The sequence below is a fragment of the Salminus brasiliensis genome, chromosome 25, assembly GCF_030463535.1.
Source record: "Salminus brasiliensis chromosome 25, fSalBra1.hap2, whole genome shotgun sequence".
In the NCBI taxonomy this organism is placed as follows: domain Eukaryota; kingdom Metazoa; phylum Chordata; class Actinopteri; order Characiformes; family Bryconidae; genus Salminus; species Salminus brasiliensis.
Window position 1 is genome coordinate 24,652,815 of NC_132902.1, and position 27,052 is coordinate 24,679,866.

General features: G+C 42.8%; 2 protein-coding genes across 4 annotated transcripts in view; both read right to left on the reverse strand.

Moving 5' to 3' along the window:
* Positions 1 to 420: 420 nt before the first annotated feature.
* slc22a31 (solute carrier family 22 member 31) lies at positions 421 to 19,979 on the reverse strand. Its single transcript, XM_072671551.1, has 9 exons — positions 19,584 to 19,979; positions 14,071 to 14,174; positions 12,364 to 12,518; positions 7,194 to 7,362; positions 6,256 to 6,401; positions 5,468 to 5,576; positions 4,390 to 4,604; positions 4,122 to 4,233; positions 421 to 3,644 (listed from the first exon to the last, which is right to left on the reverse strand). Exons 1-9 carry the CDS (start codon positions 19,977 to 19,979, stop codon positions 3,212 to 3,214), a joined length of 1,839 nt encoding a protein of 612 aa, XP_072527652.1. The 3' UTR covers positions 421 to 3,211.
* A 2,425-nt stretch (positions 19,980 to 22,404) lies between these two features.
* Positions 22,405 to 27,052, reverse strand: part of ankrd11 (ankyrin repeat domain 11) — a 162,460-nt gene continuing 157,812 nt past the window's right edge. For all 3 annotated transcript variants that reach the window (XM_072670938.1, XM_072670939.1, XM_072670940.1), the window contains exon 12: positions 22,405 to 26,272. In XM_072670938.1, the coding sequence (XP_072527039.1) occupies positions 26,087 to 26,272 (186 nt within the window). In that variant the 3' untranslated portion in view covers positions 22,405 to 26,086. The remainder of the gene's footprint in view (positions 26,273 to 27,052) is intronic.

Below are 27,052 nucleotides of genomic sequence, written 5' to 3' on the forward strand. Positions count from 1 at the left end.
ACCCAAATAAACAAAGTCAGTGATCAGGGAGAGCATCTACCTGTAATTAACTCTGTATAACATTAGAATAAACCCAAATAGACAAAGTCAGTGGTCAGTGAGAGTGTGTACCTGTAATTAACACTATATAACATTATGGAAACACCCAAATAAACAAAGTCAGTGGTCAGTGAGAGTGTGTACCTGTAATTAACTCTATATAACATTAGAATAAACCCAAATAAACATAAAGTCAGTGGTCAGGGAGAGCGTCTACCTGCAAAACACCAGTTATCAGACAGAGTAAGGACAGGCACTGTTCTGAAATTGTGTGGGAAGCAGTAGATATGACCGAGCAGTGTGTTAAAGCGCCTCCTGGTGGAATACATGCTCACTTGCTGCCCGACCCTTACAAGAACCTTAATATCTTCTAAACAGATCTGCAGTTTTTTTACGTATAAATAGAAATTTTATTGTATTTATGTATATTGTATTTTACAAAACATAAAACCAAGCATGAAGTTCCCATGTTCCCTGAGGTACACCAAGCTTCACATTTGGGAAAGAGATTAAAAAGTAGATTAAAAAAAAAAAAACAAAAAAAAAACACAACAACAACAACAACAAACAAACAAAAAAGTAATACAGAAAAAAATAAATAAAAAGTGTGTGTGTGTGTGTGTGTGTGTGTGTGTGTGTGTGTGTGTGTGTGTGTGTGTGTTTCATTACAACGGCCTTTAGAGCAAACTGTGGTCATTTCTATGACAATAGCTTTGGGACCTGGTGCAATCCCACTTCATTAGGTGCTCCATTAACTCAACAGAGAGTAAAGCAGCACCACGGTCATGACAAAAGCTCAGAACTTTAAAACAGCGTAGACAGTGAGGTCATTTTCAGCCTTTTCTATTGGTTCAATTATCATTTTGACTTCATGTAAACTGCAGATGCCACTTTTAGGGGGTTTAAGGGGGTGTACACTCAAAAATATCGTGCTACAAAGGGATCTATGATAGATGCCATGGAAATAAAATATGACCCATTCAAGTAAAAGAGATGTACATTATATGGACAAAAGTATTGGGACACCTACTCTTTCACTGTTTCTTCTGCTGCTTTTGTTGGAGTTAGACGGGAAGGCTTACTACTTAGTATTGGATGAAGAACCATCCATCATTCCAGAGAACACAGTTCTTCCACTGCTCCACAGCTCAATGCTTTACACCCCTCTAGGCCTCGCCTGGCATTATTAGGTAGCATGGAGCCAATAGGGTCATGTTTATCTGCTTCAAAGAGTCCCATTTTATTGGCAGTACTTCTTCTCTACAGGGACTAGACAAGCAGTCTGTGTGTGTTCATTAGAAGGGGTGTCCACAAACATTTGGACATATTATGCATGCACGAAGACTCTTAAAAGGTTTAAGGGTAACTGAAAGAGGTTCTTCACACTCATAGCTCATATAGAGAAATGGTTCTATATGGAACCAAATTTTGTTCTTCCATGGCATCCAAATTTGTAAAGCTTTTATAATTTTTTAATTAATATATATTAATAAAAAAACCAAACAAACAAACAAAAAAACAAAACAAGGAAAAAGCAGGCAGTTATGAGGTTCTGGTACGACAGTGGCCGTGTACACAATGGCATCTCCTTGTGGAGCGGTCTGTAAAAGTATATGCTCCGTGAGTTCAGCCAGGCTAAATAAAGGGCCCTCGATCCGCAAAAGTGGTCACAAGGCCGACTTAATGAGAGCCATGAGACAGGCTGGCTAAGTGGATAGGGACCAGCTCTCAGATGATCCACGTTGCTTACCCAACATTCCCAACGCTTAAACGTCAGTCAAAAGGCTGGAAAGCAGCACATTTAAGAGAGTAAAGCTCAAAATACTCCAAGCTGACCAGTGTTGGATTTTCTAAAACATCATAAAACATAGAGAGAACTCTGAAATGGTAGAGCGAGCATCACTGCGAGATCACGATAATCATGGCATTAGACTGGAAATTCAACACTATGTAGTGGCTTCTAATGTAGTGCACGACATGGTCAGGCAAGTCAGGCCGTCCAGTCTGAGTGGGGGAGAACTTTCTAGACGCTGGGTAGGACACCAACGCAGCACTTGGATTTGTTAGTAATACACTGGGTCAGTGTGCACAGTGCGAAGCACACATCGTAAACTGTGCTTACAAAAGAAGGAAAGAACCGACTCTTAAGGACCATTATGGAATAAGATGGTCCAGCCAAAGTCAAACGAAGTCTAGAGCTCCTCGCTTTACAAACCGTCACACTTCTGTACATCCGAACTGAGAATTGAGGTAAAGCAGAATACGTGGGTTATATGATGAAAGGTAAAAGATGGAGAGTTTGGCAGGAAGAGGAACACTGCACAAATCTAGACAAGTGAAAACATCTTAAATCTAGCCGATATCTCATATTTCTCATTAGGAGATTTTTGGTATAAGAGGTATAAGATTATTGGATTTTAATTTTAGTAACTTAAAATTAAATTCTCATGTTGAAAAAATATATATATGTATAAAAAAGCCAAATCAGACAATGAGAAATTGCTAAAAGCAGGTAGTAAAGGTCTAAAAATAAGGTAAATTATCTCCAATCTCAAATATTACAATCAGAAATATTAGACTAGATTTAAGATGATTAGGTGAACAAAAAAGCCGATCAAAATACAAGCCAATTAAAACTGACCTCTTCTTCTCCTCTCACAACACTGAACAAGGTGACACATTAAATTCTTTTTTTTTTGTTTTAAAGTACCTATTTATTAACTTCTGACGCAAAAAAAATGACAATTTACTTACGTTTGGCAAAATAAAATAAAAAAAATAATAAAATAAGAAAACGTTACATTTATGTAGATATAAAGCACATATGTGAATCAAATAAATCCAATAATTCAGTGTTTCTAGCGGACCTGCAGTTCAGCAGAACGAAGTGGCTGAACTTTGGCTTCACCTTCATAAATATCAACATGTAGACTCACATTTTACAGTCTTCTCCAAGAGCATGGATCATCAAATGAGCAGACGTTTGGAGATTTGAGCAGACGAGCAGCACTTCTTAGTGGACAGATGGACAGTGAGGTGAAACCGTAGTCCAGTGTGGTAAAATTGCCGTGCTTGGCACAGTAATGGCACCTGATTCAAACATCTGAACCTAAGCAGAATCCGTTTAAGTCGCTGTGAATTCAGTGCCCGAAGTGCTGCTTCGCTGCTCCTGCTACGAAGGGTCTTCTCGGTTGGCCTGTGCGGTGTCGTTATTTGGCAGCAAAGGCGCCTGGGACGGGATGACGATCTTGTACGGCACCGATTCTTTGGCCAGCATCTTCCTGGTGGCGCTGACCAGACGAGAGTAGTTGTCGGGGTTGTACTCCGATGCCGGCTGACGGGTGCGCAGCAGGGGCAGGCTGTCCCTCTCCCCGCGGGACAGGAAGAGGGGCGGGCGTCGCAGGTTCTCTCCATCCTTCAGGGAGTCGGGCAGGGCTTTTCGCTTGCTCTCGGGCAGCAGCATGATGCAGAGCACGGAGAGCACGGCGAAGGAGGCGAACACCACGTGGTGCAGGAAGTAGCCGCCGTTGTTCTGCAGCTCCATCAGAGAGGAGGCTGCCATGCCCACAGAGCCAGCGGCCATGACCAGGCCCAGAGCTCCACCTCTGAGATGGAGATGGAGAGAGAGAGAGATTTTAGGCACTCATGTTATTGGCACTTGCTTTATGTAAACAAACCACAAGCTAATGCTAATGAACTACTAACCAACCTAAAAGCATTATGCAATGTAGGCTCCCCCTACAGTTGGAGAATGTAATTTACTTGTACACCATAGCAGTAAATACAAATCCCGCGGAAAGAAGGAAATTACACTACTACGACTCAGTTACACAGTTCCATAGTGCGGTAGCAGTGGTTCTAATGTTCACACTACAAGCATTATGTGGTCAAACACATCCCTGACCACCTCCGAAGGTGATTTGAGTGACTGGGTCCATTCGTTACCATCACTATATACATCTGTAGTTAAACCTGATGCACCCATAGCATTATTAGCATTATTGGGGCGCCATCTTTTTTGATGATGTACTGACTTTGCTGAAAAAAAATGTGAAAACATGTACTGTGTAGATGACTCTTACCGCACAACCGTAGGCATGACTTCGCTGGCGAAGAACACACTGAGCATGGCCAGAGCTTGGGAAGAGAGGAGTCCCAGAACTGAGAGCACCAGCACCAGCCCACCACGCAGATCTGCTGGGCCAAACAGTCATCAGTCCCCTAATTTAGCTTGTATGTGTTATTATTTATTTATTTATTTATTTATATTAATTAATTTAAAATGTAACAGAAGTGGCTGAAGAGTCTATGAAATCAGAGGAATAACACTGAAGGCCATAAGGTGCTTACACTGAGTGAGGGCCAGCAGCAGCAGCGAGGACAGGCCTGTGACTATAGCGGCCAGCAGCAGGATGCCTCTGCGGCCGACGCGGTTCACAGACACGCACAAGAACACACAGGCCAAGGCGCCGGTCAGCGTGCGCAGGAAGTAGCCAAAGTAGAACTTTGAGGAGTAGATGTGGATGTTCCTGGTAAAGCAGTACTGGATCCCTGTGCCAATGAAGCTGCAGAAATAGAGAATGGTAGACACTGGTTAGTCTTACAGGTCAGATTACAGCGGCTTGGGTTGTGAAGGGGCGAAAGTTTTGTGATGAAATGAAGACTTGTGGGAAATGTAGGAATAGTAATATACGTGTTGGGGTGTTTTAGGTTTTTTAATCTAGTGGCTACATCTCTAGCCATTTGTGGAAGACTTCCTGTTTCCATTGCAATCGCCAAGACAAACACGTTTCCTGTTGGACTGATAACACACACTATAAGGAAGTGCATACATACTGACTACTGATGTGTAGATAGCCAATCAGTGCTCTATGGGTAAAGAATCAGATACACACATACACAAACGGTCTTATCAGTATATTTTGACCACCCTTGGTTTGGAATGAACTCCATCAGCTCCACTGGCCATACAGAAGCACTGTGTAGGTCTATAACTCCAGACTGTATCCAGCTGTATCCCTGTACACTGTTATTAGCCTCCTTTCACTCTGTTTGTGTGTGTGTGTACATATATACATACACACACATACATACATACATACATACACAAATTGTTGATGTGTGTGTTGTGTGTGTGTGTGTGTGTGTGTGTGTGTGTGTGTGTATATATATTATTATAATATTATATATAGAGGCTTTTTAACAATACTTTTAACAAGGGGTGGGCAGTTTAGGGGACCCTGTTATGGACCGTGTGTTGTCTGTCTTGTGTCCGGTGCGTAAAGAAGTCCTCGGCAGACTGTGCGTTTCAGCACATTCAAATACCTTTCTGTAATTTCATCAACAGTTCAAGCTCCTTTCATTTCCACCTGAATATTAAAAACTGTGGTTTACAGTGTTCAGGAAAAACAGCCCAGTGGCTACTTACAGAGTAAATGCTAAAATAAGGCAGTTTCTCCAGATAACTCTGGTATGTCGGAGCTCCAGGACATGATGGAACTGCGGCTGGGGGTCTTCGGGAAAAGCCACATCGATCTCTGCAGAAGGGGGGGGGGGGGGGTTGGGTTAAAGATGGTAAAGGTTAAAGATCAAGCCAAAGCAGAATTCTCTGAGGTGGTAAGGGCCACCTAATTCCATCTGGATCTGGCCTGCATTCCTATCTGCATTTAAATCCTTAGGCAGCGGCGAGGCCAAATTCTCCCATTTAGGCTCATCAAATGGACTCTTTCACTGTGCTGGGCAGACCTGGATTTGGACTAATGTAATTCAGTCAGCGATTTGGAACACGTCAAGTACATGAGGAGAAAAAAAAAAAAAAAAAAAAAAAAAAAAAAGACTCGCGCCTCTCTGAACAGCAGTGGGAATCTTCTACAGTACACCTCCCACAACCAAGACCAAAGAAACACCATTTATGGGTGGAAAGATTAGATTAGATTAGATTAGTTTTTCTCTAGAGCAACTAAACTAGTAAACGGTGCCATGCTGTTTCACTCTGGGACGTCCCCGCTCTACATGTGTTAATACTGTACTCCCTCTCCTAGCTCCAACAGAGCACAATACTACACCCACTCGGTCGCACCTCATCCTCCACGTCCTCTACATAATTCACAGAAGACCTGAATCAGGTGTGTAAAAGCAGAGGAATTCCTGAACTGTGCACCACAGGGAGTCTCCAGGACTGTGCGTGAAGAACACTGATGAACCCAGACGGTGTACCTGTCAGGAGGGTCTCAGCAGGGTAGATTTCGTCTCTCATACACGCTCCATTTCGGGTGGAGAACAACTGCAGGCATCTCTTGGCCTGAGGAATCTGAGATGTAGCCAGAAGCCAACGAGGAGACTCTGGGAATACAGAGGCCCAGCTGTGGAAACACACGCACATGCATCTGAGTAAAAGCATATATTAGGTTGGTGTGTGTGTGTGTGTGTGTGTGTGTGTGTGTGTGTGTGTGTGTGTTAAAATTAAAATTGGCAGATTACTGTCAGGCAATACAGTCGGATCAGACAATTTTGCCAGGCTACAGTCAGAATCAGACAATTATCCCAGCCTGTAGTCGGATCAGACAGAATGGAGCCAGGCTACAGTTGGGATGAGCTCATTTTGTTGGGCTACAATCGTGATCAGACCAAATTGTGTTGGGCTACAGTTGGCATCAGACCATATTTGGTCAGGCTATAGCCAGCAACTGACACAATTTTGTTGGGCTGCAGTCGTGATCAGACAATCATGGCAGGCTTCCTTTGGCATCGGCCCACAGTTGGGATCAGACTCGACCATGTTGGGATCAGACCCCACTGTGTTGGGCTACAGTAAAGATCAGACCAAACTGTGTTGGAACCAAACCACAGTCGGATCAGACCCAATTGGTTCAGGCTTCCCTTGGCATCGGACCACAGTCGGGATCAGACCCAATTGTGTCAGGCTACAGTCAGCAACAGAGCCAACTTTGTCAGACTACAGTCATGATCTCACCCAATTGTGTCTGGCTTCAGTTGGCATCAGACCACAGTCGGGATCAGACTCAACAGTGTCAGGCTGCTGTCGGAATGAGGCCGAATTGTGTCTCACTTTCCATGTACATGCATACACAATGACTTATTCTTAAACCATGCAACAATGTAAGGTGGTGTGGGTGACTGACTGACTGACTGACCACCAGTATGACAGGAGTAATAGCAGGGGCAGTGTTGCAACTGCCTGAAGCACGGGCCAGTCACTGCACAGCACCGCCAGTCCTGGCAACAACAGCTCCGCAAAAACGGCAAAGAAGCCGCTGACCATGGAGACCATTAGCCTGCGAGAAGGATCACACAGCTCCAGACCTGTATCAGAGAGAGAGAGAGAGGGAGAGAGAGAGACAGACAATCAGAGAGTCCAATTGGAAAAAAGACATGCACTTTCCACAACATTTATTCTTAATACACTATATGGACAAAAGTATTGGGACACCTGATCATTCATTGTGTCTTTAGAAATCAAGGCTATTAAAAAGAGTTGATCCTGCTTTTGTTGGAGTAACTGTCTCTACTGTCCAGAGAAGAAAACTTTCTACAAAATATTAGAGGAGCACTGCTGTGAGGATTTGATTGCATTCAGCAACACAAGCATTTAGTGAGCTTAGGATGTTGCATGGAGGATCACCACCCCACCTCATCATCCTCAACTCATCCCAAAAGTACTGGCTAGAGCTCCATCCATCATTCCAGAGAACACAGTTCTTCCACTGCTCCACAGCTCAATGCTGGGGGGCTTTATACCCCTCTAGCCCACGCCTGGCATTAGGAGGCATGGGGCCAATAGATTCATGTTTATCTTCTTCAGAGAGTCCTATTCTAATGGCAGTCCTTCTCTAGAGGGTCTGGACAAACATCTGTGTCAGCAATGGGTGCAAGTAGCTGAATGCAGGCGCGTTTAAAAACATTTGGACAGAAAATAAGTGAAAATGCATATTTTAAATTTCTGAATCCTTACATTTCCGCCATCTGCCATGAAAGCAGATTTTTAAAAATTATTATTATTAGATGCATTCCCCATGTCTTAAAAAAAGTATATGGACAAACCCATAATAAGGCCTTGAAGATGCCTTGTGAGCTTGCAGAGTTTTACCCTAAAATTTCATCCTAAAGGTAAAATCAACTAAATTGGCTTCTGTTCCACAGCTAAACCCCAATGCTTAACCCAAAGTAAAGGCTAAAGAGGATCAAATCACGGAATTGCACCATGCATGGAGACCTCCCTACAGCCCGACAAAGTCTGACTCTTTGCAGGTCTTGGTGAAAAGCTGTAAAGCTGTGTGAAATTCCTCAGTGATCAGACTGAACGACCTCTCCACTCTCGACTCTTTCTAGTGTCCTACAAAAGTGAGAACAGGAAAGGAACAAGAGACTTCACCTCCAACCGCTGCTGTCCGTCCAGCCATTGTTCTGAACCTCTGGCTGTGGATCACAAAAAACTGAACCTTTTCATCCATCCCATGTCAGGGAGTTCCTCCTCACCTTCCACCTGGACTCAATCTGACCTGGATCTGACCGGAAAGGAATTTCAGGCTTTCTGTGGGAATGCATGTTTTGAGATTCCTCTTGCTTCTGGTAAAACCCAGCACCACCTACGCCCATGCATTTCACCCACACACACACACACACACACACACACACACACACACACACACACACACACACACACACACACACAGTATAGTTTGTTCTTGGACTGTTTGTACAAAAATGCACTACAAAGCATTCCATCAGACTTTCCCTCTATGAGTTAACAATCGTCCGCGCGCGCGCGCACACACACACACACACACACACACACACACACACACACACACAATCACACAATCACACACACACACACACAATCACACACACACACACAATCACAGGATGCCTGGGATGAGAAACACCGGCTTCCCACAGTGGAAAAACCAGAGAAGGACCCTACAGGTTGGTGGATTGCCTACTTGTGTTTCAGCTTAGGCTCAAATTTGCAGCCTTGACACAGAGACACACCCATGGAGAGATCAAGGAGGCGGAGCCTGTGAACTCTGATCAGGACAAACAAGAGAAAGACAAGTATAGGAAGTTCTGGGGTTTGTTTACCTCAAAGAATCCACCAGTCAGCGAGCCTGGACATGGAATAGAGACACTAAGTGGACCACTTGTCCAGTCAACTATTTTGACTTGGTTTCTCAAACCCTTTTCAAGAGTCTTGGTTAATTTCTATTATTTATTTATTTTGTATTTTTATTATTATTTTTTTTTTTAAACTGTGAAAAGTCAGATCTGAGATGACGGTGACTTTAGCAAATCAAGTTTAGGATCTTAGGATCAATAGCCATTCATCATTAGAATACATAGAAATACATATCATACTTATTTTAAGTCTGTGATAGTTAGCTTAGCCATTTTCATAGATCTTCTAAAGAACTGGGTCACAATATATGGGCCAAAGTATTGGGACACCTGCTCATTCACTGTTTCTTCTGAAATCAAGGGAATTAAAAGAGTTTATCCTGCTTTTGTTGGAGTAACTGTCTCTACTGTCCAGGAAAAAAGGCTTTCTACTACATTTTGGAGGAGCACTGCTGTGAGGGATTTAATTGCATTCAGCAACAAGAGGGTGAGTATTAGTGAGGTCAGGATATTAGATGAGCACCACCCCACATCATCCCAAAAGTATTAGATGCAGCACCACCATCCATCATTCCAGAGAATGCTCCACAGCTCAATGCCTCTATAGCTCACGCCTGGCATTAGGCAGCATGGTGCCAATAGGTTCATAATGTTTATCTGCTCCAGAGAGAGTCCTATTCTATTGGCAGTACTTCTCCAGAGGGACGAGACAAGCTGTTTGTACATTTACATCTGTTTCAGCAATGGGTGCAGTTTAAAGCAGCTGAATGCATTCATAAGAAGGGTGTCCACAAACATCTGGACTGCCTCAATAGCCAATAATATCAGATCTGAAACTCCAATTTCTTCATATTTTGGTCATGAAGTGCCTCATTAATCAGTGTGTAAGTGCAAACAGGTGTTGCAGACTTTGGGAAGACAGAAATGTGTAGAGCGTGGAGTTTCCCCAACTTGAGCAGAAAGATCTCACTGAGCATTAATGTGCAGTCAGAGTTGGAGGACTACTGACTACTGAGAGCAGGAGGTATGGCTGGGAGTGTAGGAAGGGGCTCCAGTATCATAAGTCACAATATGACTTCAGCCAGAGAGAGAGGGAGAGGGAGATATATATGGAAAGTTGCTCGTAACAGCACACCTGAGCGCCGTCAATCAACCTGCCTGCACCTCCTGTACACAGACAAGAAGCTCCATAGATACAGCTTGGGAACCACAACAGGACTGAAATCCTACACTGCTAAGCAGTGTTTGACTGCGAACACCAGCAAGCATATTAAATACACCCATTTATTATGGCTTTAAACCCCCTCCCCCAAAACATCTGCAGTGCCTACGGCACACAAATTCAGTAATTCAGTGACCGTAAATGGAAACTGGTGTGGATTGAGCTTTAAGGTAGTTTAAGGAAGCAGACATTCTTTCCGCACAGTTTGCAGAGGAGCCCAACTTAATCACATGCTGGCATTGCTTAACTAATCGGTTCCCCATCACAGACCCTCACCCAACCCAACATGTAACAGAGCTTTTAAATGAGTGACCCGATTCCTAATTTGCCAATAAAACACAATCAGCCACTCCCAGTTAACCATAACGTCACCTCCTCAATCTGAAATCCCACACAGACATGATGTCTGACGTCTCCCAGAAAATAAAAGCTTAAGCAGAGCAGGCTGTGTACGGCTGCACAATATATCATTTCAGCCTCATCATCAAACTTTTTTTGCAGCTTGATGTAAAAGCCCAGTATTATTTTTTTTACTTTAGTCAGCGATTAACAGAGTGTATTATTCATATCGTGACATGCTGGATTACTTACTTTTTGTGCATCTATATATCTCAAATATTTATTTAAATATTTTAATTGTTATTCTTCTGCTGTTTTTCTAAATCTTTCTTTTTTAAACAAATCTATAAAACAACTCTATGTCAGAATCTTATTGGAATGGTGTACAAAAATAAATAATAATAATAATAATAATAATCTTCTTAAGAACTATTGGCAAATACATCCCAGTATTCCTAAAGTACTGTTAGTTTCTACATAAGGAAGATAATGACGTACCAACATCAGCACACAGTTCTCTTATTTTTCACTAGTTTTTGAACCCTTTTTCTTCGTTCAGCAGGAATTCAAGTGAATCACAGAAAATTAAAAATGTGTTTCATGTTGTTCATGATCAGCTGCACAATTCTGCATGAAAAGCTAATTTCGATTTGGCCTACAAAAGACAACAACAAAGAGAGTCTTAAGAAAAGCAGAAAATAATTAGAATTTTAGGAGAATATTCGAGAAGCTTTCTTTTGGTCAAAGAATTGCACTTAAGATTAATTATTAGGAACTTTAACATCTTAAGATCTTTTATCTTAAGATTCTTCACAAGCTTTGATTTTTAGGAATGCTCTTGTGAATCCGGCCGCTGATCGGGCTGTTTTACTTGTAGCTGGACTTTTAAACCCTGTTTAGGATTTATTTACTGAGACTGCACCTTTAAATTTCCATTTTGCAGATTTGATCCAACATTACATAAATCATAACACCCCAATTCCTCCCATTCCCACAATAAGCATCTCGGCTGCGAGACATGAAGCTCGTCAGGAAGTGGTAGATAAACAGGATCTCCCGATCGTCATGCTGACTGATTAAAACACTTTTCCACAAACTGAAGAGGTTCATCCACACTCACACACTCACACACTCACACACTCACACACTCACACACTCACACACTCACACACTCACACACTGCTTCCTCATTCCGTTCCAATCTGCATTACATAAGCAGTGGTCCTCACATTCCCGAGGCAGGAGTTCCTATAGTAGCAGCACAGTGTAGCAGTGCTGGGCTGAGAGTCGAGGGTTGTTGGGTGTCTGGCAGTAAAGGCCAGAGCACCCCCACGGGACGAACATGTCGGCCATGACTTGGAACAGACATTTCCAAGCACAGCAGTGTAACCACAGACACCTGGCTCACTCGTTCCTGACTCCTACAGAGACCAGCTCACCGATTCTGCTGCATAACCCCGGCTCCAAGAGAAGCCCTCAGCATGAGGCCCGAGGTGGCCGCTGTTTGACCAGCTTATGTACTGTAGATAGCATTCAGCCTCAATGTGCTTATTCGTAGATTGACTTTTTAATGAGGTCACAGCGCTGTGTGTAATGAGATCACATGACAGAGAAGTGGGAGGACTCACGGGCGATGTAGGACGACAGGAAGACGCCAGCGAGCACGGTGCCCTGGCACAGGCGGAGCAGCTGGAAGGCAGCAGGACTGTTGGACAGACACACAGCAACTCCCAACAGGCTGGAGAGAGAGACGGAGAGCAGGAGAGCCCGCCGGCGACCCAACCTAGAAACACAGTCAAACAAGTCAACCTGGAGAGTGTGTTCAGAATGATGATGATTATTATTATTATTATTATTATTATTATTATTATTATTATCATTATGATCATTGGTTTTAGTGAGGTCACAAAAAAACAACACCACATTTGCATAGAATTTAGCCCCTCCTGTTCATGCTGAAGTTATGAAGTCTGATTGTTGGAATCAGAAAACAGTACAGCCAATTAGAGCATAAGTCATTTAAATACAGCCTTAGGTGGGCGGGGTTACGGTTTGGTGCACACAATCGTATGGAGAATACACAGTGCACACTATTCGAGCAAATACGGTAATTACATAAGTGCCGGAGACCGGACAACTGTAGTCTTGTTTTACCCCCCCACCCCTAACCACTCTGCCTCTCCTAAACACTTTCATCTGAGACTCACTCTCTCTCGCTCTCTTTCTGACAGTGTCAGCAGTTTTGTGTGTGTGTGTGTGTGTGTGTGTGAACACATTAAACATTCTACTGTTTACACTGCTACTGCTAAACTAACACGCTACCGACTGTATTCACTACCTCAGGGTGGCGCTATATGGCAGTACATGGGTTAAACTGTAACTTGCATGAATGTCTGTTAAAATTAAACAGAGACCTGGTTTAGTCTTTTTGTTTGTTTATTTATTTGTTTTCATTGTGCTACATTTGTACTAATGGCCGGACTGTGACTTATGTACAGTTACACTCATATCGCCCTTATTTTTTTGTTGTTGAAATGAACAAATCCTCTGCAGAAAACATTTGTAAATGTTTCCACATTTCAATTTAGATTTTCTAAAATAACTAAAATGTTTTATTAAATAATAATAATAATAATAAATATAGAAATAATATATAATTATATTAAATAATACTTTATATGCTATGTTTTTTCCAAGTCACATTTAATGTTGTGTAAAATCAGTAAGTGCACTGTAGAACATGCATTAGTGTATAATGATGATTAGACTTAAGAAAATGAAAAAACATTAGAGGTAAAGAGAGATTGGAATACAGTTTAAGAATTGTAATGATTGTAAGTTATATACATTATTATGTATTTAATTTATATATCCATACAAACATCATAAACAGACCTCAGGGGAAAAAATGGGACTAGAAAACAAACAAATTGTGTTTATAAAAACAGTGTTTATAAAATATGCCTTATATTATGCCTTAGATTATTGAAAGTGGAAAGTTGCCGGCACGTGAAAATATGAAAAAATATAATTTAAGAAGCTGTTATTTGTGAACTGGGCATTTTATTATTAAATATTTATTTATAAAAACACTTATATTAGAATACATACAAAACTCCATGATTTCATGTGTATCAGTGTATTTCTGTAACCACGTCCCTTATTAAAGTAAGCCTAGTTTCACTCCTCCTCCAATATCACTTATTCATCTGTCAGTAGCTGCTCTGAGGGAGCTCGTTTATGAGCCCCAGAGGCATTTTTGGTAGAACTGGCACATTCATAAAGACAAACAGACGCTAGAAAACAAACAAACAGCGTGGTTAATGAAAACCCACCAATCACAAACAGTGCCAAGGAGAACATAGCCCAGGATCCAGCCAGTCATGAAGCAGATGTGCTGGAGGGGGATTTTCCAATAGTTCCCGCACACCAAGTTCCACTGTGGATAAAAGAACATGACACTCAGATTACAATGAACACAATAACTGATGCTCAGGAAGCTGCTCTTACAGTATCGATTTATTCAGCTGCAGAAGTTCATAAATACAAGCAGAGTGTTGTGCTATGCCTACTGTCCCGGCCTTAACGTCCGCAAGCACAGAAACAGCACTACCTGCATTTTAACTGAACTTATTAACATTAATTTGGATTTTACTGTCAAAACACGCATGGTTCTAGGTTCCAGGTGTGTTCTGGACGCTTTCACTGTTGATTAACTCCGAGACACTGCAGACTGTCCTAATTACATTACCATCAGCGTAAGGACGTCTTCCTGCCTGGCTCCCCCTTTGTGTTTAGGGCTTCCAGAACATTCTCTCATTGGAAAATCTACACCAACACAACAATAACAAAAGCCCAGCAACGTCACACACTGGGAAACAACGCCATGGAGTCAAGGCTGCAGGATGAAATAAAAAAAGGGGGCTATGGCCTTTCCTGTGGGGCAGTCTGACCACCTCTGACCCAGTCGTGTAACTTCTAGCTTCCACCAGCATTTCCTCAAACGTGCCCTAGAACAGGGCTTTGACACAGAGGTGTTTATTCTGGAGGTCATCTTCATATTTATGCTCAATAACCACCATATACTGCATCAGCCATAACATTAAAACCAGTGAAGTGGATACTATGGATTATCTGTTTTCAGTGGCTCCCTCCAAAGACGTGGGATCTACACATTAGGCAGCGAGTGAACAGTCAGTTCTTGAGGGGGATGGAGGTGTTGAAGAAGGAAAAGAACCCGACAAGAACCAAACTGTGACATTCTGACCCTGACTGTCGTCTAGAACATCTGCCAAACATCAGGCAGGTCTTGTGGGTTTTTTCTCTGTATGCAGTGGTCAGTATCTACCAAAAGGAAGGACAACCAGAGAACCAGTGACCAGGTCATGGGCACCCACGGCTCTTTGATGTGCATGTGGAGACAAGGCCAGAACATCTGGTCTGATCCCACAGAGGAGCTACTGTAGCACAGACTGCTGGAACAAAAAAAAAATGACTGGTTGGTGTGGCGCAACAGATAACACCTCTACCTGCCAGTGAGCTCCCACACCATGTTGGAGACAGGGGTTCAATTCCCAGTCTGGGTGACTATGCTGTGCTACACCTATAAGAGTCCCTGGGCAAGACTCCTAACACTACATTGGCTCACCTCTGTAATACGAGTATCCTTGTAAGTCGCTCTGGAGAGTTCATGAGGTCATAAGTGTTGTCTTAATGTTATGGCTGATGTGTATTATTGCCCTACAGCCAGAAATGAGAAATTATACCACAGAAAAGCCCAATGCCTGTACACCCAGACCCCGCTTCCACCTGGTCACTTCAGATGAATAGTGTCTGGATTGTATCCTGATCAGATTTGAGCCATATGCGTTTATACCGACTGTGTGGGACAGAATAGGGAGTTTTGGTCACTCAGGAAAGCGTTTCTCAGGGGTTGTCGAACGCCTCTTGGAGATACGGCCGTGTTCACACTGCTATAGCATGTGGCTCAAATGTTTCTCAGACCACCTCCTGAAGAGACCCCGTTAACACCCGGGGCTCTCTCTCACACCCTGCGTAAGGCACGTCCACCCCGCCAACAGTCTATTTTCACGCCTCCTGCCTGTGTCGTTTAATCAACAGCGCTGCTTGTGAATATATCTATGCTGGTGGCCGCGGTGGTCTCGAAATAAGGGGTGTTCAGGTCAGTTTCTGGAGTATTGCTGTATCTGTATCTTGGCAGCGGAAATCACAGCAGGAGCTCCACTGACTGAAAACAGTCTAGACAGACGTTCGTCTGCAGTCAGATGCTCGTTGCTATCTTGACAGTGAATTGTCAACAACCCCCCCCCCCACGCTTTATACCACTGAAATAGCAATTCGTCAAGGTCAAACAGACCACACCTGGCTCTTAAAGGAACGGCGAGAGACACGCTGATTGGTTTACTGCTGAACGTTACGCCCAAACAAACAAACAAACAAAAAAACATTAATTAAGAGACTCAGTACACGACTTCTGAGCGTTTCGCTTCGAACTTTTCCCGTCCTTACTATAGCAAAGACACACCGACACGCCCTATAGGTCTCTGAAACAGGACCCTGGACTCTACATCTGCCTGGGCCAGCGTAAACACAACACAAACCGTTTAACACAGATCCCAATCCCATCACCCAAACCACTTCAGGAGGAGGTCTGAGACGCATCTGAGCCACATTACAGCAGCGTAAACACCTCAATCTCTCCAAGATCCGGCCACAACCATTAACTGCTCCCAGTAGGACTAAAACCCATCACCAGTACATCCCAGTGCATTTGGGTAAGCAGTGTAAACGCATGTGGCTAAAATCTGATCAACCCAGATACCAGTCACATGACGTGAGCAGGTGTAAACAGGGTCACGTTTGTATCTGGTTTAAAAGAGTCTCTGGAGTGTTTACACTTTGCTGATGTCCATTGAAAACCATGTATCTCCATTTTTAGTTTCTCCATAGTTTGAACCCTGTAGCTGCTTCTGTACACTGTGTAGATCAGGGCTGCTCAGATCTGGAGATCTACCACCCTGAAAAGTTCAGATCCAACACAGCTGACTCTAATGTTCAGCGGCTCCTGAAGGCCCTCATTACCTGGATCAGGTGAGTTAGATTCAGGGTGGAGCTAAACTCTGCAGGGTGGTAGATCTCTAGGACCAAGATGAGCAGCCCTGGTGTAGATAATCCTGGATCACCGGGAATAAACTTCTATTCAGAGTTAAGATCATTTACGCCTGCTCCTGTAAAGCCGCCACTTTGGAGATACAGGTTTCTGATTGGACAGCTCGGCCTGATTCAGATTCAATCGGGTGATCAGGTGTGAACGGGGTCCCAGTTTCAGTCGGTCTGAGAATCTGATGATGTCTTCACATGACCTACGAGCGCTGAGCAGCTCCTCAGCACATGGACAGTGCCTAAGGGCATCCTCTGCCCAGTGTTTGGATACTGGGTTGGGCCTCAACCTGCGACCAAACCTGCGATGCCCCAGCAGAACCACTTCTGAAGAACTCTGGTGTTTTAACTTCACTTAAAAACAAAAAAGGTGCTACAAAGGTTCTGTAGAGGAACCACAAACAAGCCAGCGTGTAAAAGAAATGAGAAAGTGTGAAGAACCTTTACATCAAATAAAGACTAAAAAAAAAAAAAAAAAAAAAAAAGTTAAAAAGGTTCTCTAAAAAGTTACACACCTCATATTAAGGAACCGAATACGGTTCTACTATAGAATCACTCAAAGAACCCTTTGAGCAATGTGTGAGTATGAACCTTCACATGAAGTAATGGTTCCTTAGGTTACACTCATGTCCATATTGCAAACATGGTTCTCAAAGAACCCTTTAAGCAACAGTAACATTGGTCAAGAACCTTTACATCAAGTGAGGGTTCTCTAGACCTTTAAACGTTCTTAGCACGCCCATATCTCTATTACAAACATGGTTCTTTATGGAACCTTGTTCTTTCTGGCTTAGAGAACCTTTTGAGAGATATGTGAGTGTGAAGGACCTTTACATTAGTAGAGAACCTTTACATCAAGTGAGGGTTCTCTAAACCTATGAAAGATTACACTTACACATCTCTATTAGAAACATGGTTCTGTATGGAAGCAAAGCTGTTCCTTTTTTTTTATGGCACCGCTTAGAGAACACTTGAGTGAGTGTGAAGAACATTTAAACTGTTAGAGAACCTTTACATCAAATGATGGTTCTTTAGACTTTAAGTTCTTTAAAATGTTACACCCACTCATCCATATTACAACCTGGTTCTTTTTAGAAGTAAAAGTGGTTCTTCTAGATCATTGCTCAAAGAACCCTTTGAGAGATGTGGGAGTGTGATCAACCATCTAGAACCTTTACATCAAGTGATGGTTCTGTAGACCTTTAAAATGTACTTAACACTCCCACATCTCTATTACAAACATGGTTTATGGTTCTTCTGTGGCATCGCTTAGAGAACCCTTGAGATGTGTGAGTGTAAAGAACCTTTAAATTGGTGGAAACCTCTACATCAAGTGATGGTTCTGTAGACCTTTAAAGGGTTACACCCACCCATATTCCAAACCTGGTTCTTTTTGATAGCAAGCGTGGTTCTTCTATGGCATCGCTTCGAGAACCCTTTAAGAGATGTGTGAGTGTGAAGAATCTTTAGAACATCAAATAATGTTTTTTATCTTAAAAATGTTCCACTCACTCATCGTTTGGTTCTTTATGGAACAAAAGTGGGTCTTCTGTAACATTGCTACGTTTGAGAACCGCAAAGAACCGTTCAAGTGATATGTTGGTGTGAAGAACCTTTACATCAAGTGATGGTTCTCTAGACCTTTAAAAGGGTACACTCACACATCCATCTTACAAACCTGGTTCTTTTTGGAACCAAAAGTGGTTCTTCTATGGCATCGCTTAGATGTGGGAGTTTGAAGAACCTTTAACATGAAGTGATGGTAGTTCTTTAGACCTGGAGGTTACACTCCCACATCTTTTTGGAACCAAAGGTGGTTCTTCTATGGTTCTCTATTAGAAACCTGGTGCTTTTTGGAACCAAAGATGGTTCTTCCATGATTCTCTATTAGAAACCTGGTGCTTTTTGGAACCAAAGATGGTTCTTCTATGGTTCTCTATTAGAAACCTAGTACTTTTAGGAACCAAAGGTGGTTCTTCCATGGTTCTCTATTAGAAACCTGGTGCTTTTTGGAACCAAAGATGGTTCTTCCATGATTCTCTATTAGAAACCTGGTGCTTTTTGGAACCAAAGATGGTTCTTCTATGGTTCTCTATTAGAAACCTAGTACTTTTAGGAACCAAAGGTGGTTCTTCCATGGTTCTCTATTAGAAACCTGGTGCTTTTTGGAACCAAAGGTGGTTCTTCCATGGTTCTCTATTAGAAACCTAGTACTTTTAGGAACCAAAGGTGGTTCTTCTATGGTTCTCTATTAGAAACCTGGTACTTTTAGGAACCAAAGGTGGTTCTTCCATGGTTCTCTATTAGAAACCTGGTGCTTTTTGGAACCAAAGGTGGTTCTTCCATGGTTCTCTATTAGAAACCTGTTGCTTTTTGGAACCAAAGGTGGTTCTTCCATGGTTCTCTATTAGAAACCTGTTGCTTTTTGGAACCAAAGGTGGTTCTTCTATGGTTCTCTATTAGAAACCTGGTGCTTTTTGGAACCAAAGATGGTTCTTCTATGGTTCTCTGTAGCTGTAGTCTTCATTTATTGATTGATTAATAAAGGTGTGTATCGGTCTTCAGCAGGTCAGATTTCAGTGATCGCTAATCGATCAGTCTGGAGGAGTGAGGGAATCGCCCCAGCCCGGACTGATCTCCAGCCTCCAGCGGAGTAAAGCTCACCGACCTCGGTCACGAAGTTGCTCTGGAGCCCGGCTGGTTTGGCGAACTGCCATCCTCTAGTACACGACACCACCTCTCTGTGGAGCTTCTCGGTGTTGTTGAGGTTGGTGAAGTTCTCGGGGTACTTGTAGAGCTCACAGTGGCTCAGTCCAGAGCCCTTCACCCAGGGGATGGAGAGGTTGAGATACGCCTGTCTGGAGAAGTTGCTGAGGAGGAACGCCGAGGGGAGCAGCGCGGGATCCGGCTTGCAGTGGTACTGCTCGGGCACCAGCGTGAAGAAGACGTCGCAGAAGAGGTTCAGAGACACGGCGAAGTTGGGGAACCAGCTGAAGACCGTCACCACCCGGTTGTATCGTCCGAACCCTCCGATCTGGGAGAAGACCCTGGCTTCAAACTCCATACTCAGTCCAGCAGCAGCAGCTCCAGCAGCTCCAGCAGCCCAGCTCGTCCTCGCTCCCCAGCTGCGCCCAGCTCTACAATGCTAAAGCCACGCCCCCCTGAGATCTGATTGGCTGAAAGTTCGGTCTGTGCGTTCAGGAACGCTAAAGCCACGCCCTCAAACGGTGCAATTGGCCAATTGTTCCGTTGGAGGCGCGTCCTGGACCGCATTAGCCACACCCTTATTCTCTACAAGTGTCCCTAACTGTCCGGAATCAGTCGCTTACGCTTTGGCGACATCTGGTGGTCAATGTGTGTAAATACACTGATTTCTATCGCTGCATATTTATTTATATATTTAATTTTGTATTTATTATACAAACTAAATAATGTAGGCCTTTATATGCAAATCATCTATTACATTACATTATGAATCACGAGGTTCATAAAATTGTGGCATTAATATAGTTCATATTCAACATACATGTGCTGTACTGAACCTAAAGACCCTCTTATAATCTCACCGTGAGAATCATCATGATAATTTAGGGCCTCATCTGTGACTCTAAACTAGGTTAACAAGAGCTTTAACTTTCTGAAATTACACAAATTAAACAAAAATCATACTATGAACAACATCTATCTGTATTTATACTGTATATAGTTCACAGTGCATTAAGACCTGAAGCAGAAGAGCATCAAACAAACCCCTCCACAGCATCCAAACCATTAAAACAGAAAGTGAAGACCGACCTGAGCAGACCTGAGGTGAACAGGATTGAGATTTGACCCTTTTTGTTTTTTTAATACGTGGTCCTAAATCTGACACATACAATTCATGGGCCTGCAACATAAATTTATGAATATGAACCGCCCAGATGACAAAAAAAAACCCCAAAAAAACAACAAAAAAAACAACAACCCTGAATTGATTAATGAGGGATTGATTAATGTAATGTGAATGCAGCCGGTTTGAGTGGTGTTGATGTGGTTGGACTGACAGACTGTTATTTACTGTGAAAAAGGCCTGAAAAATGTGGTCCAATAACACAAAAGGAAATTGGGTATTAGGGTCATTTGGAGCACTGGGCTGTAATCATGAAACTTCTATTTCTAAATTAAATTTTAATATATAGGATATTTCTAAGTAATCCCTGTTGTTTTGTGATTAATAATCAGATAATTAACAGGTCATATTTGGTTCATATACTCATTAACCAACTGACAGTGTTTATACTCAGCTCTGCTGCCATCTGGTGGCCGTCACACAGAACTGCAGCAGCTTAAAAAAAGAGCAACAAGACAGCACAGACATCATATTTCAAAAATTTATTTACGAACATAATCTCTGAGGAACAACAGCAGTTCTCGCGCTCTCTGTACATGCAACTGTAGAAAATAACAATTTTGAATTTTTACTCCATTAACTTTTTTTTTTTTTTTTTAATTTTTAGTTTCTCGCTTCTGAATTGCAGGATATCAACACAGCTAAAGGTGAAAGTACTGGATCTTTGACAGCACTGACGATAGCATCAACAAACCCCTCCCTCCCATAGCTGCTCCAACAATATGTACACAATTGAACTACATTGTACAAAAAAAACAAAAAAAAAAAAAAGAAAAAATTAAAAAAAGGGAAAAAAGAAAGAAAACAAAAGAAAAAAACAAACAAAAATAAAAAGGTACATCGTTACATGACCTGCAGCGAGAGCTTCGTCTCGGTGCCTTTAGAACCCCACATTCTACTCAAGTTCAGACTAGTACAAAGAGGAGGGTGCAAAAGGTCCTGGGAGTTGAGATATATACAGCTATGTACAGTGTCGTGTTTTTCTTTTTTTTTTCCTTTATCTTTTTTTTATTATTATTATTATTTTTTTTAATCATTACAGGAAAATTTACACAGCGGAGACCTTCAACTCAAACATACCACAGGTGTCAGAAAGATAATAAATAGGTTATTTCTCACCATTTAAGAAATACTTCTACATGCTTTATGAGTCATTTTCCATTTCAAGATACATCTACTGTCGAGTTTATGGAGAGTGAAGAGGGAGGAGGCGAGAACGAAAGGCTTGAAATTGGGACCGGACGACGTGAAACCCAGTAAAACCAGTAAAAGAAGAGTGACCCAGGTGAACAGAGTCGAGTGTGTGTAAACTGCAGAGGTAATGTGTTGCAGAGACCAGTGGCGAGCTGACGGCTAAGTGCTTCACTGTGAGATCGGAGATCCGGGCCCAAACTCTACAATGAAGGTGATGATGATGATGATGATGATGAACCATGTGTGGAAATGGGAAAAGCACTGAGGAGAGCGGGAGGAGTCGTGGGGTGGTCCACATAACATGAGGTCGTCTGTTCAGTTCAGTTGATTCTCACAATTCGCTGCTACATAAAAATCATCACAATTTCAAGCCTTTCACTTAAAGAACGAAGAGTTTTGAAGGAGGAAACTGAAAAAACGAAACACACACACACACACACACACACACACACACACACACACACACACACACACACACACTTCTTGTAAACAACAGCGAGACTGCAGGGGGCGTAGTCATGGTATACATTCAGCTTTTCCCCCATGCTGATTGACAGGACACCTGTTTGTGTTGCAGGGGGAAAGAAAAAATACAAATAATAAAAATAATAAAAAATTATTAAACATAAACACACTGATTTGGTTTTTTTCAAATTAATAAACAAAAACAAACAAACAAACCCTGAACCTTGCATCTCCATTTTTGCTGTTTTTCACTGATTTATTTTATTAATATTTGGTTCTGCCAGTGAACCCCACCTGTTCCTAGTCTGGTAGAAGTTGAATCTGACCAATAGAAACGCTCCAAAATGGTTTAAATGAATAAAATCTACAATTTCTGACTGACTGAAGCTTTTTCCTTCTCCTGTAAAGCCCACATTTTATATATACAAGGTTTTTGCGTAGCCATGACGATCCACAACGTGTATGCTATAGAGTGATGACAGAGAGAGAGAGAGAGAGAGAGAGAGAGAGAGAGAGAGAGAGAGAGAGAGAGAGAGAGTGATGAGAGAGAGAGAGAGAGAGAGAGAGAGAGAGAGAGAGAGTGATGAGAGAGAGAGACACACAAATGGAAAGATTGCAAAAATAAAATACTAAAAATAACCAAAAACTAAACTCTCACACTAGAGCCTGGATGACACACGTCTCTCACTTACTTACTTACACACACACACACACACACACACACCTAAAGTACAGGCCGCTAATGAAGAACGGGTAAAAGATTATTAAAACACTTTTCTTTAAAATCAGGATCCAGGAGAACTGAAGGAAATGAGGGATAAAATGAGGGAAATCTCGAAATCTCAAAAAACTGAAACAGGACAGTTTCTAAAAGCAGCTCCTTTTGCTCTTGTCCCTCAATACGGTTTCAACCCTGCGACTCGGACGCTGTGATTGTGCTTTGAGGATGGATTCAGTGACGTGGTGAAGCTCTGTGTCGGCGTGAGCTCTGGGAACAGCAGGAGACCCAGGAGCATAAAATGAGAAGGGAGTGGGCCTGAGGGTCGGTCAGTGTGCACGGTTTCCAGAGTCCACTCTTACACATGAAGCTCTGTTTTCTAAAGATTAAAGAAAAGGAGAACTTTTGGATCCATAAGGAATCATGGGATCTCACACAGGTCTTAAGAACCGTGACTTAGAGAGCTTCTTCTACGGTATCTCTTAAAGAACCTCCAGAAGCATCTTCATGTCTGTGGTATTTATTACAGGTGCAGATCATTATTATTAATGGTGCTCCAATTATTATAATTTTATTTTTGACACTAAAGCTATGACACAGAGGAGTGAAACTGAGCACAGCCATCATTAACGTATCCTGCCTCCAACTGCTTAGAGCAGGGAGGTGCGATTCTAGTCCTGGAGGGTGGGATTCCTGCAGAGTTCTGCGCTTTACCTGCTTCAGCAGACCTGATCCAGCTCACCTGTTGAGCGGCAGGTTCAGTGGGTCTGTTGGAGCAGGGAAATCCGTGAACTCTGCTGGACTCGGGACCCCCGCTGCCCACCCCCTGGTTTAGACTGAACTGGACAGAGGAACGCTGCAGACCTGCTAGTCCTACAGAGAAGAGAAGAGTGAGGAGGGAAATCCGGGTTGCTGTGCTACTGGTGGCGGATGGACTGTATGACCTGTGACCTGCTGAAGGGGACACTGGACTGTTTAAAGGACGTTTCTACTACATCTGTCCAGAACCAGGTTATAACGGCTCCCTCCGCTGCTGACGCTCCTAACTCCAGGTTGTGCAGCTTTCAGTGAAATCAGAAACTGTAAAAAGGCATTTTCTTGGTTTAGATTTTTTTGTTTGTTTTTTTTTATTATAAGATAAAACACAGACTCGTGTATTAAAGCAATGAATAATAATATACCTCTACTATTACTTAAATAACTCCATAATCACTCTGCTACATCTGAAATCTATTAGTTGTGGCCCTGACAGTTTCATTAATCTTCTGATGACAGCGATTCTGATGAAGATGATGATAATAATCCAGGACACTCAACTCAACTGACCAGCCTTGGACAAAGAAATCAATCAAATCAAATCAAATAAAGTAAAATACAATAAAATCAAACCAAATAAAACAAATAAACCTTAAGGACCTGTACACAAGAGTCCTTTACAATACTGACAATGTGTACACATTTTGGCCCATGGGTATGGGGGGGTGGGGGTTGGTTGTGGGGTGGGGGTGGGGGGGAGGAAGTGCTGCCCGAAAGTGAACTGTACATACAAAGATAATTTTTATTCATTTATTTTTTACACGTAACTGTGTGATGTTACAGTACATAAGTTATTTACAACTGTGCAGTAATGGGTGGCAAAATAAATTATCTAGAAGGCAGCGAGAATACATTGGTTAACGAATATAAAAACTGTACATCATTTACGGAATACAATGTTTTTTTTTCGGTTTTGTTTTTTTGTTTTTTTTCCATTAAACTAACGTTGGCTCTGTAGTGTTTCAAGTCACTTCCTCAGAAAGGGAACAATGAAATGCCCAAGTAAAGAAAGACCAAAAAGAACAAAACAAAACAAACAAAAATAATAAATCTCCACTAAAACACCATCGTGTAAGTCTCTGCCTCTTGGGTCGCGATGCTGCGTGTCTGTATCTGTCCTGTGTGTTCGTTTGTCTTCCTCATACAGATGCTGTTATGAGAAGGAGTGCAGGCACAGGGGGCCTGACTCCACAGCGACCCACCCAAACACACACACACCAGAGGCTGTACGTATGATTCCGCAGCACGCAGAATCAGGAGCTCCTTGCCCTGTATCTGAGGGCATCCTGGGTCTCATGTCTGTGGATGCCCCGGTGCTGAAAGCAGTCTCTCCCCCACTCTGGCGCCGAGCCTCTGCTCCGCCTCTGGCTGGCTAGCCGCCCTGCTTTGGGGCTGCACGGGGCGCTGTGGTCAGCAGGGAGCCATGCTCTCCTCTGCTGTGGCCATGAGAGATCCGGGTCCTACTGTCTTGGCTGTAGGAACGGATGTTTAAGCGTTCCTCTGGCACCCCTTTCGGGTCTTTTTCTATTGTTTTTCTTTTTCATGAAGCCACGCCTGACGGTGCCGGGCCTGGTTTCTGTTCGGCACTCTCGAGCTCACCGTGGTGACTTGAGTCCCTGATTCTGAAGGACAAACAAAGGTGGAGGAGCCTGTCTCAACCCACCCTTTTGTTGTAATTTAGTTTTAACGGGATCAAAAAAATAAAGACAAATTACACTTCTCTCTCTCCCCGTTTCCTCTCGCTCAGATCAGCCGGGAGGGGAGGAGCGGAGGGGAGGGGGTGGGCGAGTTTCAAAACAAATCAGTTGCTTCTTAAATCCCAAACAAAAGCATACAAACTTGAAGGATGAAAGTGCAAGTCGTGATTTTTTTTTCCCCGGTAGAAAGATGCTCCCTCTTCTGACGGAAGGGGACGATTTTTATTTTTTTAAACTTTTTCTATATAATATATATATATGTATATATATATGTATTCTCCTCAAAGAAATCTTCTCTTCAAACCGGCTAGCCCTTACCGAACTTGCTGTCTGTTGTCTCTTTGAAAGATGAGAATTTAAGACCGCGCACTCTGCGTCCGAGTGTGTTCGTGTCACGCAGGCAACAGTACGAAGTCATCGTTGACGTCAACCATTGGCACGTAGAAGGAGGGGACCTCATTGACGCACAGAGATTTGTGTCCAGCAGGGTCCAGCTCCTGCACCTTGAGTTGCCACTCCATCCTCTGCACTGCATTCAGAGCGGCAGCCTCATGCTGCTGTCGCATCAGCAAACACGTCTGTGGGAAGAAGAAGATGATTACGATGATGATGATGATGATGATGATGGGAAATAGTAATTAGGGATATTCCGATCCGATCCAGTGACTCAGGATCAGGAGCCATCCAGGCATTTTTAATGGATCTGGTATCGGCTATTAAGTTTCCTGAGATTTGCTGTAGCAGGGTGCCATTCGACTTCCTCTAGGCACCATTAATAGACATGACCCTCATGACGGAGTTCATCTATGACCTCAGTTCAGTGAGAAAAACCAAACAGAGCTTTATTTGAACTGATAGGTTTGGTGATGTTACCAGTAAGCAAGAGCCAAAACATAACCTAGAGCTTTAGGTTCTAATACTAACGCTCCATTCCACCTAAATAGTGCTGCAGTTACAGTGTGCACATTTCAACAGCAGGGTGGCACTGCTGCATTATTTAAGGTGGAACGGAGAGTTCGGGGAAGAGGAAAACTTCAGCTTCCCAGAGCCTCGCTGTAAACGTGACGCAGCTACAGCAGACAGCTCCCAGAGCAGCAGGTAAAGAGTGTGTTAGTTAATCTGTCAGAAGAGGAGGATCTACACTCTCCACTCCGCCAGAAAATGTTGGTCTATTTTCTGCCATATCTGTCTGCGCTGCCAAAAGCACCAGGTTTGGTTGTAAGTTAGGTTACTAGCTGAGCAACGACAGAGATATTTAACTCCATTTTCTCTATTAGGGAAGATCTAACGTTCCTCCCAGCCCATCTTTACTATTGAATTCCGCCTGGTTAGAAACCAAACTGGTGGAAATGCCCACG

Bases quoted from the DNA above. Each gene is read 5' to 3' on its own strand.
- slc22a31 (XM_072671551.1), bottom strand. From the start codon at position 19,979: ATGGAGTTTGAAGCCAGGGTCTTCTCCCAGATCGGAGGGTTCGGACGA. The intron at 5,577-6,255 runs GTACACCGTCTG...CCCCTTCTGCAG, and splicing joins TGCTGAGACCCTCCTGACAG to AGATCGATGTGGCTTTTCCC. The intron at 4,605-5,467 runs GTAAGTAGCCAC...CTATTTCTGCAG, and splicing joins CTTATTTTAGCATTTACTCT to CTTCATTGGCACAGGGATCC.